Raw genomic sequence first — 20,964 nt, 5'->3', positions numbered from 1 at the left:
AGAGAACAATCGGCGAAATGAGACTGATTCGGTGACGGTTCGGTTAGATGATGATATGTTCCTTCCACTGAAGTTAACATTAGGACTCCTCCTGTGCTCCAGGGAATGATGGGGGGGAAATTACATGACGAGATGATTGGATTGCAGCTGCTCCGTGTCCTATCTGGGCGTAGATCTGTGTCTGTGTGTCTCCTCTCCTCCTCTCTCTCTCTCTCTCTCTCTCTCTTCCTCTCCTCCGCTCCGCTCTCTCAAGGCTGAGGAACAGGAGTGCTAGTTCTCATTAGCACAATTCCCCATTGCTGCTTCTTGGTTCTCCTCCGTTAACCATAGCCCCCCTACCCCACCACCACCACCACCACCTGCCCCCCCCCCCCCCCCCTTGCCCTCTCCGGCATGTTCTTCTGTCCTCTTGGCTCCCCCTAAAGCTTGTTTTTTTTTCGTATCAATTTATTCCTTTATGAATTCATGTAGCGGTTCATTACTGAACCATTACAGCAGGTCAGGCTGGTGACATTCTGGCTGATAGCTTCGCTGCCTCCGCCTCCGACCTCGTCTCTCTCTCTCTCGTCTCTCTCTCGTCTCTCTCTCTCTCTCTCTCTCTCTCTCTGTCTCTCTCTCTCTCTGTCTCTCTCTCTGTCTCTCTCTCTCTGTCTCTCTCTCTCTTTCTCTCGGTCTCTCTCTCTCTCTCTCTCTCTCTCTCTCTCCCCTCACGCACTCTCTCCCCTTTGTCCTAATCCTCTTTCTCTTTCTTCATCTCTGTTTCTCTCTCTTGTCGTCTGTCATCTCCCTCGGCTCCTCAGGTCCGCGTGTGACATTTAGGCAGGACATGTGTATCCTTTGCTTAAGGTGGAACTAACACGCTCAAATTAGTTTACATTTTGCAAAGAGCTGCTCTGTGACAGATGTTGTTTTCCCTGTGCTAGAAGATGTGTCCGTTTAGCCTCAGCCTGAACAGTCAAAGCTTTCCAAAGAACTCTGGCGGTACGATTCAAGGACATCCCAAACACATCGGTCGTCTTTGCGGGAGCTTATTTCGGTCTCCCCCTCGGTCCTTTTAATTTAACCATTTAGCAGACGCTTTTATCGAAAGCGACTTACAATTAGAGATTACAGGGACAGTCTCCCTAGAGTAATTTAGGGCGAGGTGCCTTACTCAAGGGCACACTAGTGGTGGTGTTCATGACCTTTTGATCACCAGTCCAAGTCACTGTCCTCTATCCACTAGGCCACCGCTACCCCATCACTACCCCCATTCTAGCCTCTGTTGTTGAATGCAACAGTACCCCCCACTACCCCCATTCTAGACTCCACAGTGTGGACCACTAGGGTGGTGTGTCCAGGTGGGATTTGAACTCATGACCTTCTGATGATCAACCAGTCCCAACTCACTGTCCGCTGGGCCACCCTAGAACACCACTACTACCCCTCGGTCCTCTCTCAGTCCGTGGTATGCACCGTAGAGATGCATGATCATCGCCTCTAAATGAACTCATTATAAAACCTTTGATCTTGTCTAATCTGACATCCTGCCTCACACATCAGTTTCCTCTCCCCTCAGTTGACTCGGGAGCTCAGTCTCTCTCTCTTCCCTGTCTCTCTCTCTCTCTCTCTCTCTTCCCTGTCTCTCTCTCTCTCTCTTCCCTGTCTCTCTCTCTGTCTCTCGTCTCTCTCTCTCTGTCTCGCGTCTCTCTCTCCCATTATCTCCCCGTTCTCTTCTCTCTCTCATTCTCTCGTCTCTCTCTCTCCCATTATCTCCCCCTTCTCTTCTCTCTCTCTCTCTCTCCCATTATCTCCCCCTTCTCTTCTCTCTCTCTCTCTCTCTCTCTCTCTCCCAATATCTCCCCCTTCTCTTCTCTCTCTCTCTGTCTCTCATCTCTCTCTCTCCCATTATCTCCCCCTTCTCTTCTCTCTCTCTCTCTCTCTCTCAGTCTCTCGTCTCTCTCTCTCTCCCAGTCTCTCCCCTTTATCTCTCTCTCTCTCTCTCTCTCTCTCTCTCTCTTTCACTGTCTCTCAGTCTCTCCCCCCCCCCCCTCCCTCTCCTTCAGTCATCCCCTCTGTGAATCATTCTGGTTTCATGGTCTATGCCTCCGGGGCGGGTGGGTGATTTTCCCTGTGTGTCTCTCTGCGCTGTCAGAGTCAATGGAGGATGGAACTGACACAGAGTGGTGATTCACCTCTTCGTTACGTTCCCTCAGGGGGCGACACCGTGTCGCGCTTCACCGCGCTTCGCCTCACAGTCGCCACACGCCACTGAGACACGGAGAAACTCCCCGCCCTGTCAGGGAGTTTTACCCACAAGGCCCCATGCGGCGGTGAGAAGTTGAGATTCCATGACAGAGTGGGGGGGTCTCTTAAAGGGAGACTACTCTGAGATATATGAGATCAATGGGAGAAGAGCAGGGCGATGGCAACCAGGGATCGTTTCAAGACAGATCAAGCAGATTAAGTAACGAGAGGAGACGATCGGCTCCGGCGCGGTACACATCACGATGAGCGGTCTCTTTGATGTAGGGTTTAGCGCACACAATAACAAATGAAAGGGAGAATGAAAAGGAAAGGCAAATTGTGCAGGGGAGGTTCAGAAACCCGGTAGGGCTCGTCGAGAAGCTTCTAGAAAGTAGAAGAACATGTCTAACGGTGTGCCTACCGGGGTTCTTTACTTTACTCCAAATGTCTTTGGAAAACATCGCTGTGACATCCCAGCATGACGTCATATCCCAGAGTCTACCTTTAACCAGTCATGCATCAGAAAAGGGAATACCTCGTCCCCCTCCACACCCCTCTCCCGTTGCCTCAGGTTTGACGACCAAACCACCCTCAAGACCACCAGGACCAAGCTCCGGACCTGGGGTGATAGGGCCTTTTCAGCCGCAGCCCCGTCCCTCTGGAACGCCCTCCCCAACCACATCAGACAGGCCAACACCCTCCCAACATTTAAACAGGCCCTCAAAACCCACCTCTTCAAGCTTGCCTTCACCAGTTAGCCCTCTCCCCCTCCCCTTCCCATGTGTCCCCAGCACTACCGTAATTAGGCCCCTATACTTTTTTTATTATTATTTAATTTGTTATTATTACTACTCGATCTTTTCAGTTTGTAAAGCGTCTTTGAGTGTCTAGAAAAGCGCTATATAAGTTTAATGTATTATTATTATTGTTATTATTATTACTCCAACAATATGTGGTTTTACTAACATGAGATGTTTGATGACTCAGGAGTAGAAAGCAGTGAAGCCGTTATTTTTTTATGTCAACTTTTGCTGTTGTTTGATTTATTGTTTGTTTCACGACTCTTCCTGTGAGAATACACCACTATAATCAGTAACAATCATGTACAGTAGATCAGATATGTCTCCCGCAAAGCTTGTACATAATAAACTGCTGATGGAGGTAGACAGTGGAGGACGGGCTCATTGTAATGCATGGAATGAGGAACAAGGAATGATATATGACACTGTTACACACTCAGTGTATCACACCAGGGGGAGGCTGGTGGTGGTAGAAATCGGAGGACGCGCTCATTGTAATGCATAGAACGGAATGAGGAACGGTACCAAAACGCTCATTCCGTTCCATGCATTACACTGACCCCGTCCTCTGATTTCTCCCTCCACCAGCCTTCCCTGGAGTGAAACAAACACAGGGTGTGTGTGTGTGTGTGTGTGTGTGTGTATGCGTGTGTGTGTGTGTGTGTGTGTGTGTGTGTGTGTGTGTGTGAGTGCAGCAGTGAGTGTAGCCCTGAGGGAGGGAAGATGTGTGAGGAGAGGTTGGAGACGACGCGGTGGGTTATTATCAAAGGTCACCATAAGGTCGGTATGGATGGAAAGGTCAACCGGCTGTACTGGACGGTGTAAAGACCTGAGACCGCATGAGCCAAAGGTCAGAGACAACAACAGCTGCGGGCCCTGGGCACGGTAGGTCATAGGTCAGCTGAGTTCGACTGGATGTTTTGGTGAACCCGTTGTTCTTAGAACCCCTTTGGTATGAACGTTATCGATCAGAGAACTCAGTAATAAGTAGTATTAGGTATTTAATAATAATAATAATAATAATAATAATGGATTTTATTTGTAAAGCGCTTTTCATTAGAACAATCTCAAAGCCTGTAAAAAGCTCGTTCCAGAGGCAAGGGGCAGCATTGCAGAAGCTTAGCAGAAGCTTAGTCCCGGGCACATGCAGTTGGATGCTGTGGCGGGACGTGAGACCGCAGGATGAAGTTAGGGGTGGTCAAGCTCGGCCATTCCACTTTGGTGGCCCTAAGCAAGCTTTTGATTGTGGCCCCCCCCCCACTGTCACGTTTCGTCGACGGGGGAGGGCGGGGGTGCAAGCGGAGCTTTGGATCGACGGGTATTGAGTCGACCGTAGGTGGCAGGTGCTAGCAGACTTTTTCATTGACGGGTGTTTCGTCGACGGGGGGGTAGCAGAGTTATTGATTGACGGGTGGTAGTTTGCGCTAAATCGACGGCAAAAGTGGGGCCGCCCCTCTAGCGGTTGCGGCCCTAAGCAACCGCAGAGTCCGCTTATGCCAGCGGCCGGCCCTGGGGGGGGGGAACGATCCTTCAGGCGTGGGGAGAGGAGCCGTTACAAGGACACAATTGAAGGTCAGCAGCAACATTAGCAAATCTATTGTGGAGCTGACTGGGAGCTATGATGTGTTTCCACATGAAACGTCCCTCGCAAGGACCCAGGCGGTTCTGTTCTGGTGGTCTATGTGTTTCCGCAGGCTCTTCTTGCCAGGTAACCTTTTCTAATTCTGCCCGGCGGCACAGCAGCACATCCAGCAGCACATTAGCTCTCTACATGGGGGCCCGTTTCCCAGAAACAAGATTTAAGCCTAGTCCCTGGATTTAATAACATCTTCAATCGGAAAAAAATCACCATTGAAGATTCGTGTAGTCTAGGATTTAGGCTTAAATCTGCGTCTGGGAAACCAGCCGGTCCATAATCTCTAGCCCGGTGCCAGTTCTGCATTACGGCTTTTTAAAGCCAACTCTTATGTCATCTGTCAGGTCACCGGTTACGCTAAGTATGACGACGACGTATGTCGTATGGATTGGCTATAGCTCAAGGCTGGTTAAACATGACCTTGAAGATCATTACCATACTGGAATGGGGGGTGTGGGTGGGGGTGTGAGTGACGATATGAATAGAGTAACAGGCCTCAGCTATTTATTCATAAACCAGTGTTTGTTCTGAGTAAATGTCACTGCTGTCAGTCAGTGGAAGTGAGCCTGGGAGGCGAGCCTGCTGTGTGTTATCTGCCTGATACCATCCTGCACCTGCCTTCGTTGAAACTGCTGGTGCCTGTACCCGCCTACCTGTCTTTAATGCATGTGCTTTGTAGCAAAATTAATTTGTCAGCTGATTCGATTAGGTATTCTACGAGAGGCTGAACCTGCCTAGGGTTTCTCTCAGCCCCGGCAGACCCCGTCAATCCGTGAATTAATTAATTCATACATTAATTAGTTCATTCGTTCACAATCATTTATCACCGAGGAAACCTTCATTAAATCGATGCCAGTCCTGCCAAGCGGGAGACAGACTCCTCCCTGACATGCCCCGCCCCTTCCTGCAGTAACAGGAGACAGACTCCTCGCTGATATGCCCCGCCCCTTCCTGCAGTAACAGGAGACAGACTCCTCCCCTTCCTGCAGTAACAGGAGACAGACTCCTCCCCCTCCTGCAGTAACAGGAGACAGACTCCTCCCCTTCCTGCAGTAACAGGAGACAGACTCCTCCCCTTCCTGCAGTAACAGGAGACAGACTCCTCCCCTTCCTGCAGTAACAGGAGACAGACTCCTCCCCTTCCTGCAGTAACAGGAGACAGACTCCTCCCCTTCCTGCAGTAACAGGAGACAGACTCCTCCCCTTCCTGCAGTAACAGGAGACAGACTCCTCCCCCTCCTGCAGTAACAGGAGACAGACTCCTCCCCTTCCTGCAGTAACATGAGACAGACTCCTCCCCTTCCTGCAGTAACAGGAGACAGACTTCCTCCCTGACATCGTCTGACTTTCCTCAGCCGGCCCACGGCAGCTCGCTGTCTGCTTGGATCTGCTTCCTGCTGGACGTAACCTGAGGGGATCTTTGCCTCTGCTCACATCAACCAGTGTGTGTGTGTGTGTGTGTGTGTGTGTGTGTGTGTGTGTGTGTGTGAGTGTATGTATGTGTGTGGTGTGCTTATCCACTCTGCTGTAAGATCTCTGTACTGTAGCCTTACTGAAACGCAGCAGAGCCCATTAAAGCGGCTACACTGTACACATTGAGATGTGTGTGACTGGCCGACCAACTGCCCCCCCCCCCCCCCCCTCCCCGTGGCTGACCGACTGCCCCAACCCCCACCGAAACCCATGGCCCAGCCTGTCACTTTAGGTCTCAACACTCTGCCAGCCTATAAGCCAACACACTTTCACTCTCTCTCTTTCTCTCTCTCTCTTTCTCACACACACACACACACACACACACACACACACACACACACACACACACACATACATTTGTTTATTACATTATCTCAATTCTCTCCAAACACACATACACACATTCCCTCTCACTTACAGTACGTACAGTACACTGCATGTCTACACACACACACACACACACACGCACACACACACAGAGACAAACAATTGGCCCCTGCAGGCCACAAAGCCCTTTGCCAGTGTAAAGGTGACCTAGCCACTGTGGGTGTTGTGACATGTTCTGTCAGACACAACACTGTCCGACAGGGCAATAGTCCACACACACACACACACACACACACACACACACACAGAACTGTGTATTGCAAACATTGCGCCGTTGTACAGAGGATCCAGAGTGACAGAATGTTGGTTCTTGGGGGGGTGTTGTCTCGTCTCGTGAGGCTCGTTATCCTCATACACTTAGCTGACAGACCCATCGACAAAACACACACTCTCCCCCCCTTGATGAGCTAAATGTCCACAGAGGTGAGTTGGCCATGGCTGAGGCGTCACTGTGGGTGGTCGAAAGACAGAGAGAGAGAGGAGGGGGGGGGGGGGAGAGGAGGGGGGGTGGAGGAAGAAAGAGAAAGAGGAGAAGAAAGAGAGCTCCAGGGAAACGATATTTCAGCGTTGTAATTTCGATGTTACTGTTACCACGGGTGATTCTGACTGCATCACTTCTCTATTCATCTATCAGAAAATACACTCTAGGTGTAACCGGGTGGCAATGGCCGAGGTATTTTTCGTGAAGAAAAAAAAAAATCCATTCTTCTGTTTATTACACACAATCTTGTAAGCCAGCAGCCAAATACCTGTACATTTCTGAGTTGAGCATGCTGCTCCTATTCTGTTCTATCTGTGGTGGAGAGGCTGTATCTGGTGCCTCACTCCTCTGTGTCCGGTTGTTAGTGGCTTAAGCTCTTGGCTGATGTTTCCTCAGGAGAACAGTCTTGTTGCCTGGAGGAGTGAGGAGGCTTCAAAAGACACCTGTGCTCGCTAGCTGTCATGAATCGACGTCCGCAGCAGAAGATGAGGCTTATTGTTTCAGCTGCTTGTCGTTTCGCTGGGTTTATCAGTGAACTCACAGGCTACACACACATGCACAATGTTGATCTCTCACACACACACGCGCGCGCGCGCACACACGCACACACACACACACACACACACACACACACACACACACACACACACACACACACACACACACACACACACACACACACACTCACACACACTCTCACACATACACACACACACACACACACACACCCACACCCACACACACACACACACACACAGTGGAGAGAGATGTGTAAGTGTAATGTGTGTGTGTGTGTCTGTGTGAGCAGCATTGTACGGTGAGGATTCAGTGCAGTAAAAGGGGGGGTTTTGTTTGGTGGATCTTCCAGGGGAGAGGAGCTGCCATGCAGGCTGGATTTGGAAGCAGGTCTGTGGGTTCAGGAGGCAGCTGGAGCGAAATGGGAAAACACAGGAACCCAGCTTATCCTCTCATTTCCATAAGACAACACCAAACAACCTCGCTGCTATTTTTACGTTCGCTTCGATTCCTCCTCCCCGCTTCTAAGGAAATGATTGTCGCTTCGTTTTCGGGGAGAGAAACCTGTGTTGATACTCAGAGCACTTATATGCTAAAAGCTATTTGCCACAGATGTGTCAGTCCACCCCCAACATCTCCGGCATCTCACACAACAACTTTCATGTTTGTTTATGCCTGCTCTGAGTGAGATGGGGAAGATGGCTTCAGACAGTGCAACAGTGCATACTAATTAGATTAGATTAGATTAGATTAGATTCGACTTTATTGTCATCGCAGAGTACAAGTACAATACAACGACTTGCAGTTTAGCATCCAACCAGAAGTGCAAATAGTGATATAAGGGCATGATGTAAATAGAACAAGAGGTAGTGATAGGTAACTATGTAGTATACAGTATGTGCAGAGGTAGTATTGTAAACATCAGAATCATTTAGAGGTATATACAGTTATGGGCAATATGCAGTTATGAGCTATGTACAGTGAGGTTGTTTATGTACAGTACCTTATGTGCAGAAGTATAAAAAGAAGCTATGTCAGGAGACATGTGCAATGTGCAATATACAGTAGTACAAAGGTAGTATTGGTAGTAATGGGAAGCTGGGTTTTTACGTGCACCAGGAGCGCCTTCTGGAAGACCTTCATGGGGCCGGACGTGAGTGCAGCAGGGCGGAAGTCCTTCAGGTTCACTGCAGCAGAGTTCTTGGGCACAGACACGATGGTTTTTGCCTTTAAACACTTGGGGACCACTCCCTGGGCCCGCCCTCGTCAGGGCCAGCATCTTTCCGGACATTCACGTGGCTTAGCTGGTGAAAGACCTCCTCCTCGGAGAGCGTGAGTGGCTGGTCATCTTGGGGGGGGGGGGGGGGGGGCTCGGTTTTGGTGGCTGTTTCTTTGTTGTCCCGGTCGAAGCGAGCGTAGAAATGGTTTAGCTTGTCGGGTGGGAACGCTGTGCGCTGGTGGGGTCTGTGTTTTGGGGTTTGTCGACAGTGATGGATTGGATGCCTAATGGGGTGGGGACCTTACAGGCTGGGGGCCAAGAAAGGACAACACAACAATAAGTGTTGCAGTTTTTCATAACCGTGATCATCTCTCTTTCCCGTATGGAAATGCTGTGATCTTGAAGCAGAGGACGGTGTTAGCAGCTGACTGTGCAGAAAAGGCCAATTTATTGCAATTTATTCCAAATTATTGCAATAATTGTGTGCGTGTGTGTGTGTGTGTGCGCGTATGTGTGTGTGTGTGTGTGTGTGTGTGTGTGTGTGTGTATGAGTATGTCTGACTTTGTGTCTAACTGCATTCTCTCCTCTCTCAGGTCTCTGTCCGGTCGTATAGTCGGGGGGGTGTGGTGGTTCTTCACCCTCATCATCATCTCCTCCTACACGGCCAACCTGGCGGCCTTCCTGACGGTGGAGAGGATGGTGTCGCCCATCGAGAGCGCCGAGGACCTCGCCAAACAGACAGAGATCGCCTACGGGACGCTGGACGGAGGCTCTACCAAAGAATTCTTCAGGGTGAGATGCAGTTCTGCAGCTCTGCACACGCGCACACGCGCACACGCACACACACACGCGCACACGCACACGCACACGCACATGCACACACACACACACACACACACACACTAATCCTCCTCCTGACTCCCCTCCCACTCCTTCCGCGTGTCCCCAGAGGTCAAAGATCGCAGTGTTTGAGAAGATGTGGTCGTACATGAAGTCGGCCGACCCCTCCGTGTTCGAAAAGACCACGGCCGACGGCGTGGTCCGGGTCAGGAAGTCCAAGGGGAAGTACGCCTACCTGCTGGAGTCCACCATGAACGAGTACATCGAACAGAGGAAGCCCTGCGACACCATGAAGGTGGGCGGGAACCTCGACTCCAAGGGCTACGGTGTGGCCACGCCCAAAGGCTCCGCCCTCAGGTGAATACACCTCCACCGCCGTGTCCGATCATGTGATCAATGAATATGATCTGTCACGTATTGCCTATTTACTGTTGGATACATGTGAATGAAAAGACACCGTTGAGGGTGGTTCCACTTGAAATCGGATATTGTACTGAGTTATTGTTAGCGCCATTGTTATATGATTACGTGTTCCGTAAGAGCGATGAATAGATACAATGGATAATCATTGCTGCTCCAATCATCTCTTTATCAAATTGGGCTAACGGTACGGTACATATCATTTCACAATCTCTGGCCTAGATAACATAGAGTATAGCTATCTATTTCAGTGATTAAATGTTAATGAATAGTACTGAATCGGTCCACTCAGCCATAGCTACTCTCTGCTGAAGGTATAGGTTGTGTGCTGAAATGTGTAACCACTCTCATCTGGAGTCTATGATGCGTTTTCCCCCTCAGTCGACACTAGGGGGAGGCTGATGGAGGTAGAAATCGGAGGACGGGCTCATTGTATATGGTATACCATCCCTTATTCCATCCCATGCATTACAATGAGCCCGTCCTACGATTTCTACCTCCGCCAGCGTCCCCTGGTCCCCTGGTTCATTCACCTTTCATGTCTTTTCATGCATTTGTCCATTCTGTCCTTCCCCTCAAATCACCAAGTCTGTATAGTTTTGATTGATTGATCTTTTTCATCTGTTTTTGTGTATTTTGAAAGTTGAAAATGTCGAAAACGACTTTATGATCTGCACATGTAACAAATCGGCCACGTCAGATGCACAGACGGTTTATACTCTATAGCTTCACAACGTGAAGTCGTTGTTTGTGTTTTGGATCTTTAGGAAAATCCTGAACCGAATACACAAAGAGGAACAGGCTAAAGATCAGGCTAAAGATCAGTCGCGAACCGCCTGCGGTCGTCACAGTCAGACCAACTCAAAACTATCTGTTCTCCAAAATACTCACCACACACCACATATAGATTAAGAATTCTCAAACCGATTCTCAATTATCAATCAAGAATGATCAATCACTATGCATCTGACGTGGCCTATCATTACATCATATCGCTTCTTGCCTTATCTGTTACCTCTCCCTCCTTCCCTCCCTCCCTCCCTCTCTTCCTCCTCTTCCTCCTCCTCATGCCATGATGATGTCACCTCAGTCCATTATGACATCACCAGTAAACTGCCGCTCTCAAAGAACAAATGCTGCTACTAATCCCCATAATAACAAGATATGTTTACCCATAACCCATTAGACACGGTCACAGTCTCACTGACTTCTTTCTGTCCACTCCTCTCTGGATGAGAAAGAACTCAGAGGTTTTACTGAGAAAGACTCCTAGAACATCAGGAACAAGCTTGCAAAGGGGTTGATGCTTCGCTGTGATTGCATTAGCATTAGCTTGACGGGGGGGGTGGGGGGGTGGCGGGGGGGGAGTAGGAAGGTTGGGTCCATTATCGTGGACCTGCAGTAGTCTAGCACAGGGTGGAGATAAGAGGATAGAACTCTTCCATGCTCTCAGGGAGAGTATGTATTATGTAACACGTATTATGTTAGTAATGTGTTGGGTGGTGCTCCTCCTTGACTATAGGTGCTAATGATAAAAGCTTGGCTGAGAGGAGAACTTAACGTACTACATTAGCCAACTGAATCAACAGGTTGATGCGTCTTCTTTATCCAGTGAACCACACTACTGGTTTAGAGACTGGTATCTCCTTCCTGACATCTACTACTCAACCCTTTCCAAGAATCTAGAATCATTGTCTTGCTTGGTAAAACCTTTCATGGTTTAGCCATATGATATTATTTACACATACAACACAAAAAACATGTTTTTTGTTTTGTTTTTTTCTTTCTAACAATGTCAGGCACATTTCTAGCCTAGACTTATTTTATGTTCATTGTTTATGAAAAGAAAATACTAATATATATATAGATATATATTTGTAGACTTATTTCCGAAGCACCTCTGCCACACCATATCATTATTATCATTAAAGCACTTTGAGCTGGAACGTTTTGCAGGAAAAGTGCTATACAAATAAACGTTATTATTATTATTATTATCATTATTATTATTATTATTATCATTACAACAAATGCTGACCAGTATTATTCTATTATCATTTCAAGAAACCCAGTAAACCTGGCAGTGTTAAAACTCAACGAGCAGGGCCTGTTGGACAAATTGAAAAACAAGTGGTGGTACGACAAGGGCGAGTGCGGCAGCGGGGGAGGTGACTCCAAGGTCAGAGAACCTAGTGGGTAACCACGACGATGGGGGGTAACCAGCAACACACCTTAAGAAAAACACATCGGCTGCAAACTCCTCAAAACATCACCATTCAATCCCCCCCCCCAAAAAAAAAAAAAAAAATCTTACTGTACATCACTGTAGTGGTACTTTCAAAAAGCAGTTTTAGGGGCCGGTTTCACAGACCAGGCTTGAGTCCAGTCCTGGACTAAATCTCACTTTCAATGTAAATAAAACTTCCATTGAAGATGCTTTTTCATCTAGGATTAGGCTTAAGCCTTGGTCTGTGAAACCGGCCCTTGCTGTATTAGAACTCCTGAATTAAAACAGAACATTGATTTGTTTCTAGACGTTCTACTCTCTTAACAATTGTGTTATTGTGAGTATTGAAAAAAAAAAGACAATTTGACAGATTGCGTACCCGAGTGTTTCTATCTTGCCGGTTACCCAAAGTGATATAGTAATACACATCTCGCAGTAGGGAGCCAGCCAGAACAAGGCTAGATGGAGTATTAATGCATATCACTTTGACAGTGACAGTTTCAAGTTGTGATTGTGTGTGTTCTGTTTTTTGGTCTTTTTGTTCTATCTATAGACACGTTACATACTTTACCATAGCAAAACATCTTCTATACAATATTAATGGGTGTATGTGTTTACTATGTGCTGACTGAATGAATAATAACATAAGATAACATGGCTACATAATGTTATTTATGTTATTTCCCTGGTTGAAGAATTCCCGTAAACCTAGCGGTGTTGAAACTCAATGAGCAAGCCGTCTTAGACAAACTGAAAAACAAATGGTGGTACGATAAGGGGGAGTGTGGCAGCAAGGACTCCGGGAGAAAGGTCAGTCCATGTGTTGGTCCTGTACTTTCTGACACCCAGAGATATAGAGCATTAGCACTGTAAGGTCCTGCCCCCCCCACCCCACCCCCTCCCCCCGCCCCCTTCTCCCCCCCACACCCCCACCCCACATCCTAATGCACTCAACAGAACCTCTCACTTTGTCTCCAATCTGCCATTTACTCAACCTCGTGTCCTGCCATCAAAGTGTCTGTTGACTACTAATTCGTTGTCAGGCCTATAGTGGTTCCAGGCACTCTAGTAGTACTCATAGTATATCATATATAGAAAGCTAGTGTAAAGCTAGTGTAATATTATTGGTAGCGCCATCCTATGTTTCTATTGATTAACCCCCTGTTTGGATTTTGACCGTTTTTTGTCAAGACCAAACAGACCTCAACCCTGTTTAATGTTGAAGGACGATGGCAAATAAATCAGCAATTTATTGTGTATATAGTATTTAGTAATGTAGTTTAGAAATAAAATGGTATTGTTTAGACACAGGAGTAAATGACAGTGTGGAGGGAAAGGCCCTGATAGGACTCCTGCCTCATGATTGGATAACCCCTCCCAGAGATGACTCCTCCCCTTTAGTACTGTTCTCCCGTCTGTCTTTAGACAGGGTGCATGCTATTGGATGAGACCTACGTACGACATGCCCACGGAACTCAAACTATGCACTATGCATGTGCAACCCAACCCCCTCTTGTGATGTCATGACTACCATGGCCTGTCCAACCAATCACCCTCTACCTTATTTGATGCATTGTCTTCAAATCGAATGATAAATGATTCTATATACCGATTCCCCTAAAGCTTATCTAAGACAAAGATGACCTGCTTCCTCTTGCATGGTTTTAACCTATCCCGTCTCAGAACACTTCTAAACGACATTTAATCCTCAATCTAAATACACAACACCAAGTATTATTCTGATGATGTTACACAGGAAGTCAAATAAATGAATTAATGTTAGTGTTTTTAATTAATTTTAATTATTTGAATGACTGGAAATGATAATCTCTGGAGAGACAGAACCCAAGCTTGTTACATGTGCACGAGTCTGCTGCATGCCTATGCCAGTGTTAGTCAGATATATGTGCTGTACTGTAGTTGTTGGTCTCGTGAGTAAATTGTAATATTTGCCAACACAGATTGACATGATTATCAATTAGTTGTAATCAAGAATGTATACTGTATCTGCCAGTGTGTCTTATTTATAACAGTGTAGCCCTAGAAACCAGTTGTTGTTATGGATGATTCAGATGTTGTGCGTGTGTGTGTGTGTGGGTGTGTGTGTGTGTGTGTGTGTGTGTGTGTGTGTCCAGTGATACGCAACATCTCATCTGTGCCTCTGTGTCTGTAGGACAAGACTAGCGCTCTGAGCCTCAGTAATGTGGCTGGGGTGTTCTACATCCTGATTGGTGGACTGGGGCTGGCTATGTTGGTGGCCCTGGTCGAGTTCTGTTACAAGTCCAGGATCGAGTCTCGGCGGATGAAGGTAAGATAGAGGCTTTGCACGGGCATATGGGTTAGGTATATGGGTTAGTAGCCACACATGTTTGAAGCCCTTCCTCATTCACTACAATGAGCTCATCCTCCGATTTCTACCTCCACCAGCCTCCCCTGTTTAGCTATAGGACTACCCGGGAGACGAAAGATAGCTTTGTGTAGAGCTGTAGGAGGAGTAATCTAAACGGAGTGTGCTGGAGGGTCTAGCTGCGGAGAATGAATGTAATCTTAAAACGGAGGAATATGAAGCTAAGCTATAGGGCTGCAAGGGAGGAAAAAATGCTAATTGTAGGGCTGTGTGAGGTGGAGGAGGACCAACAAAGGATCCTTGAAACCTAAGGATTTTTAAAAAAAAATTTACTGAATGGGCCGGTTACACAGACAAGGCTTAAGCCTAATCCTAGACTAAAAAGCGTCTTCAATGGAGCTTTTACATTGAAAATGTGATTTAGTCTAGGACTAGGCTTAAGCCTTGTCTGTGAAACCGTCCGTCATCAGTGTGTTAAATGTCGCACTGCGGGAGACAGAAAGGGTTTGCTAAGTGTGGGGCAACAGAAGAAAAAAAAGTCAGTGTTGTGTAGGACTGCCAGGCTTGCTAGCTGTCACAACCGTTTTTATGACGAGGGGAAGTTATTTTTATAATAGGGGCCGTTATGAATGGATGTAACACTTATTGTCTTGCTGCTGTATGACTCATAAACAGTGAGAGTAACGATAAAGAGTGCACACCATAGTGATAAATCAGATTGTATCCAGATCGTTCTATACAGTATCTCTGGAGGCTGGTGGTGGTAGAAAGGGGAGGACGGCCTCATTGTAATGCATGGAACGCAATCAGGACTGAACGTGGAATCAGGAGAGAACGTGTTTGATACCGTTCCTCATTCCATATCCATGCATTCCTCACATGCATTCCTCTCATGCATTCCTCTCATGCATTCCTCCCACGCCTTCTAAGTGTTCCCCATACTGCTGTGTTCCTACTCCCCCTGACATGGTACCTCAGCACACTAGCCTGTCAGCTTTAGAGCAGCCCTAATGAAGGGTGCCACGCTGTCATAGCGACCCTGCAGCTACTGATGACCGTCATTGGGGTAATGGTGCTGAAGGGATTGTGTGTGTGTGTGTGTGTGTGTGTGTGTGTGTGTGTGTGAGTGTGTGTGTGAGTGTGTGAGTGCGTGTGCGCGTGTGTGTGTGTGTGCGTGCGTGCGTGCGGTAGGGGTGGAAAATATGGCACACCACTTGCATGAGTTACCCTTTGGAAAGTGATATAAAAACTGGGACGACGGTATTTTTGTGCAGTATTTATTTATTCGGGGCAGCAGGTAGCCACTTTTATAGAATTCAAACCAACCAAATGTATTTCTAAAAAATGGCCTAGTAAACACTTACAAAATGTCATCATGACCTTTTGAGCTGCTCGAACACATCAGCAAGATACGCAACTCGTGCGAGCCAGATTGCGTTTGTCAAACAGCTCAGTATAAGGGGAGTTATTCTCTGAAAGAAAGGCTGTGATTTCTGTTGTAAGTTTGTAAAAGCATGACAACATTTCTATCGTCAATGTACATGAATCCATATTTTGCATACTCTGGGACATATTTGCGCTTCTCCATATTTAGCTACTGCTCAAATGACAGGTGACAGGCTATGTTCACTTAGTCAATAACATTTTGACGTGAACATGGCAACAGTTAGACTACTGCATGTCTTTCACGCACGTCTGTCAAAATAAAAGTCTGTCATCAGAAAGCTAAACACTATAACTATTTTTGGCTTTTCTAGTGTTAAAATAGAAGTTTTTTTTTTTTTACCACACACTCCGTGACCCATTCAGAACGAGTCCACGACCCGCCAGTTGAGAAACACCAGCCTAGAGGTTAGAGAGGTGGGCCAGAAATCAGTAGGTCGCTCCAAGGAAGCCGTATGTGAGCTGGAGGGCTGCTGTCGTCATATCCAAGGTGCCTAGCAATGCTGTTGTGCCCTTGAGCAAGGCATTTAACCTCTAACTACCTCCTCAATTGGCACCAAAGATAGCTGACCCTGTGTCCAGACTGAGCCCCAAGCCCTGTTCTCCCTGGTGGGGACACGTGTGTATGTCCTTCTCTCAGTACTTGCGCTCTGTCCAATGACAATAAAGTTGAATCTTATCTTATTTTTAGAAAGTTGTTACAGAATAACAATATCCGACCCAATAAAGTGCACCGAGAAATTAGACTTTAAATGATGAGTGTTTACTGTGTGGTTTGATGCACGCCTGCATGGTTTTCAACGAAAGTTCTCAAGCAACTCCTGAAACCTACACTAAACAAGCCATACTGTCGAAGCAGCGAACTTGTCATGTACAGTAGACAGACAGACAGACAGACAGACAGACAGACGGACAGCCGGGTGACATTCACAGTAAGTGCCTGTGTTTAAAGTATCACAGCCACATAAATCGCTGCAGCGGCGCCGGGTGAATAGACCAATTAGCCTGCGGTTTCAGCCTAGGAGAGGCGTAATCCCCTGGATCCATTGAAGTGTGTTGGATGTGAATCATTTATACATAGAGGATATACACACTAGCATCCACATCATTAGCTCCTGTTTCAGCCCTACAGGCTTTCCATTATGTTAAACTAATGCAGAGAGAGACGGAGGGGAGAGGAGAGAGAGAGACAGAGACATCATATACAGGGAATAGCTAAGCACAGAGAATGAGATCTATGTCCCATAGATCACTCCACTGACAGAGGCATGACAGCATCTCAGTGACTCAGAGGGCAGAGGGGCCGTGTCTGTCTGTAAGTGCAGATCCCTGCCTAATGTGAAGAGACGAGAACAAGGGTGACTTAATGGATCATTTAAGTACATTATAGGCTTATTATGCTTTCTATTAAAACATTATCGGGAGATCATGTCTGACTTAAATGAACCTCAATTATCACATCAAGCGATTTTGTGGTGTGATTGTTCAATGCGTGATGATTACTTGATGATTACCTTCTTAGATTTACTTTTGATCTCTTACCTCCACTAGCCCCTCCCCTTCTTAAAATGCACACCACAATTAGGTACTGTAGTTACACACAGACCAGACCGTTGTAGTGAAGTCCCCTTTCTTTGTCTTGTCTTTTCCAGCAAATCATCGACGCGGCCATGCTAAGCTCCACCCTCAGTAGGATGACGCGGACAGGAAGCGGAGGGGAGAACGGGCGTGTGGTCGCCCACGACTACCCCAAAGGGGCACAGACTCTCCCGTGTATGAGCCAGGCGGCAGGCATGAGTCTGAGCACCACAGGCATGTGACAGGGCAGCACTTCCTTTGTCAGGACCCCACCATAATGAGGAAAGAAAAAGAAAAAAGTAAGAGTGGGAGAGTAAGAAAGAGAGGAGAGAGAGAGAGGGAGAGAGAGAGAGAGAAAGAAAGAAAATGGCTGAAAAAAAATGTTGCACTGCGGCATTCTGCCTCACCCGACACAGAACTGAACTACTGCCAAATGGATTTTACTGACCTATCACTCTCAACTCCTCCTGAAGATCCAATGGACAAAACGGACAAACTAATGAAAAAAAAGATCACTTTTCTAAAGAGAGATGTTTCATTTGAAACTCCTCGGCTGCAATAAAAGAGGTTGTCTTGAACTTTGACGGTGGGGGCATTCCACAGTACTTTTGTGTATCTTTAAAAACAAGAAGCCCCCCCCCCCCAACTACCCCCGCCCCCCCCCCCAAATAGTGACACTTCTTGCACTATGCCAGTCCATCTCTGTCCTGTCTACTTTGATATGTCAACGATAACAATCATGAACAGTTACTGTATGTCGTCTGCCTTATACTGAACTGATCCCTCGAAAGACACTAACAAACAATCAAACGATTTCTACTCCCATTCTTCACCCACGTTGTACACCCTGGTCCTGTCCAGAAACATCAGCTAGCCCCGACTGTACGGTACCTTGGAGACACTTCTGATGGCCTGAAAGTATTACAGTAGAAACATGATAGAAGGTCCACCTCGCCCTCTGATAGGCTTGGTGAAATGTCCGCATCTTACTTAATTTTCCCGCCCATCTTGCTTAAACTCATCTCATGCTTTCAGATACCGTATAAGGGCTCTATTTTGTAGCCTGCGCACAAAACAGACACGAGTCCAAATGCAGGCATGTAATGCATTTTGTGTGGGGGGCGGTCACTGGTGAAAGTACCGCAGCACTCGAGCACTAGTTGGGTGGAGTAGAGGTAATACAGGTGTGTTCATGACATCAGGTCATGCCATCAGGTGCGCTGAAATTCGGGCCTTGAAAATAGCACTAACATTTCAGACACATCCCATAGTACCACCGCCAGTACCCCCTCGCCAACGGCTGCATTTGTGCTAAGACAGTTTTTTTTACGCTGTTAAAAGCCCTATGTGTAGGGAAGGGGCTATGGATTGTTTCTGGACAAGACAGATTTGGGGTTTGGTAGGTCTACATCTGGTATGTACTGTACGCTGATTACTGTACTTAAATATGTTTACACTGGAAAAAACTAAACACAGACGGATTCATATATTATTATTGTTTCTCAGTCACTCTGTCAACTCCACTGTAATGGTCCAACCCCCTCTGAATAGCTTTTCTATCTACTGTAGCTTCAACACATGTAGTAGCTTTTCATCAAGCTTTAACACATCCCTAGAAGATGCCGTTCTATCATCCACGCCTACACCAAGTTGAGTTTGAGTGTCTCTCAGTTCACAATAAAGACTCCTTAAAGCACAAGGACACCCTCCAAATGGACTGTAAATTGTCCTGTAAAGGAAAGCATCTCATAGTCCATTAAGCAATCACTCACCTTACCTGTTATGAGTCATCAACCGGTGTACATGTTGATACCGGAAAAACAATGAGTTGAAAATAAATATATTGGGGAAACATTTGTATGATATGACGTGTATATCCAAACACCCTGATGACATTCTATTGACTATTGGTGCCCCGTCAGTTTTGTTGGAATCAGCTTCCAAATCCTATCGATTTTTGTGTGATTTATTGTGAGATTAAATTTGTATTGTCCTTTTAAAGATGACTCTTTTGGTCTGCCACCACTTTGTTTCATTTACTTTGGGGAAAAATGCAAAGAGAGATAGAGAGAAATCTTAACTTCAGTCTGTCTGCTCTTTTGTGTTTTCACATCTGTCTCCAGAGATAATAGCATTTAGAAAAAGACACATGCAAGAGATATGTGATTCAGATTGGATGGGGGGCGAGGGGTTTGTTGAATAAGAGTGTTCTGAGTAAAGTCTAGACTTTTGTTACCACATCATGACTGTAGAGATCCCTTCTTTTTTCTTCTTGCTTGGCGCTCGGAAGTCACAGTAGTTATTATCTCCCAACTGTCGCCCCAATTCAATCCATTGCAGACAAAGGCGAACGATTGAAGATAAAGGCAAACACAGCTTGACACTGCGACTAACAACCAGTGAAAGTGCTGTGTATCATTTTGAGTGAACCTGCAATGTGGTTGTGCCTGTAGAGGTGGCAGGTGGGGTTGGAGGATTGAAAACAAGTGATTGGAGGAAAAGCGAAGTGAAGGGAATGAAAGAAGTGCACGTTTTAAGGGAAGAAGTGAAAATGAGCGCCGAGAGAAAGTGGTCAGTAGAGAGAAAGATGGAGCGCCCCTGTGTGTTTCCTCTCTATGGCTTTATTAAACCCACTGAACTGAAGAGGGGTAATTGTTTTATGATAACCTTTTAGAAATACCCACAATAGGCTTGATGAAACCAGTAAACAACCTACAGGTACAGTATAAAATAGCTGACTCGTTGATTATTGCTGTGGTAGTTCAACTTCAATTCTACTCTTCTTCTCTCATCAACCTACCATTATTTCCCTACAGGTGTGCCAATTAATATGTATTATTAGCAGACGAGGTCATAAATACAGTGATCCTCTCCCACAGGAAGTGCTGTGAGACCTCTTCCTGTTGACTCAGACGAAGGTTATTGATCACAATAAAAGCCAGATTTGCTCTCGTTTCCCCTTCAGAGCTGACCTTTTCAGACAGGCAAGCGGGGTGCCTGAGAGGCAGAGGGAAATATAATAAATAATAATAACAGTAAATTTTCTCCCGATATCAAGCTCTCCAGAAACATCCACAGGCGTTTTTATGGCTGTAGAGAAAACAAGGCTCAGATATGTGTTACCGCAAGGCCAGCTGAGGACTATGACAGGTCCTCAAACAGCTGAATGGTTTTTGATTTCCTTTCTCTCTCTCCCCCTCGCTCTATGTTAACCTCTCTTAATACATCACGTTATTAGGAACACTATACTAATACTGCATAGGGCCTCCCTTTGCTCTCAAAACAGCTCCTTTGCTCTCAACTCTTCGTGGCGTTGATTCCACAAGATGTTGGTTGTGATTCTGGTGCATGATGACATGATTGCATCATG

At 46.6% G+C, this 20,964-nt stretch overlaps 1 protein-coding gene across 1 annotated transcript in view; it reads left to right on the top strand.

Annotated features, from left to right (window-relative positions):
- Positions 1-17,836, top strand: part of gria1b (glutamate receptor, ionotropic, AMPA 1b) — a gene marked incomplete at its 3' end in the record, with an annotated part of 41,991 nt that extends 24,155 nt beyond the window's left edge. Inside the window, exons 10-14 of the mRNA XM_080549662.1 lie at positions 9,333-9,531; positions 9,689-9,936; positions 12,064-12,178; positions 14,400-14,534; positions 17,669-17,836. Of these exons, the coding sequence (XP_080405788.1) occupies positions 9,333-9,531; positions 9,689-9,936; positions 12,064-12,178; positions 14,400-14,534; positions 17,669-17,836 (865 nt within the window). The remainder of the gene's footprint in view (positions 1-9,332; positions 9,532-9,688; positions 9,937-12,063; positions 12,179-14,399; positions 14,535-17,668) is intronic.
- Between the last annotated feature and the right edge of the window lie 3,128 nt (positions 17,837-20,964).

Source organism: Nansenia antarctica (assembly GCF_963989245.1).
Source record: "Nansenia antarctica genome assembly, chromosome: 20".
Taxonomy (NCBI): domain Eukaryota; kingdom Metazoa; phylum Chordata; class Actinopteri; order Argentiniformes; family Microstomatidae; genus Nansenia; species Nansenia antarctica.
Note: the sequence above shows the minus strand (reverse complement) of the source record. Positions and strands in the feature narration are given on the sequence as shown.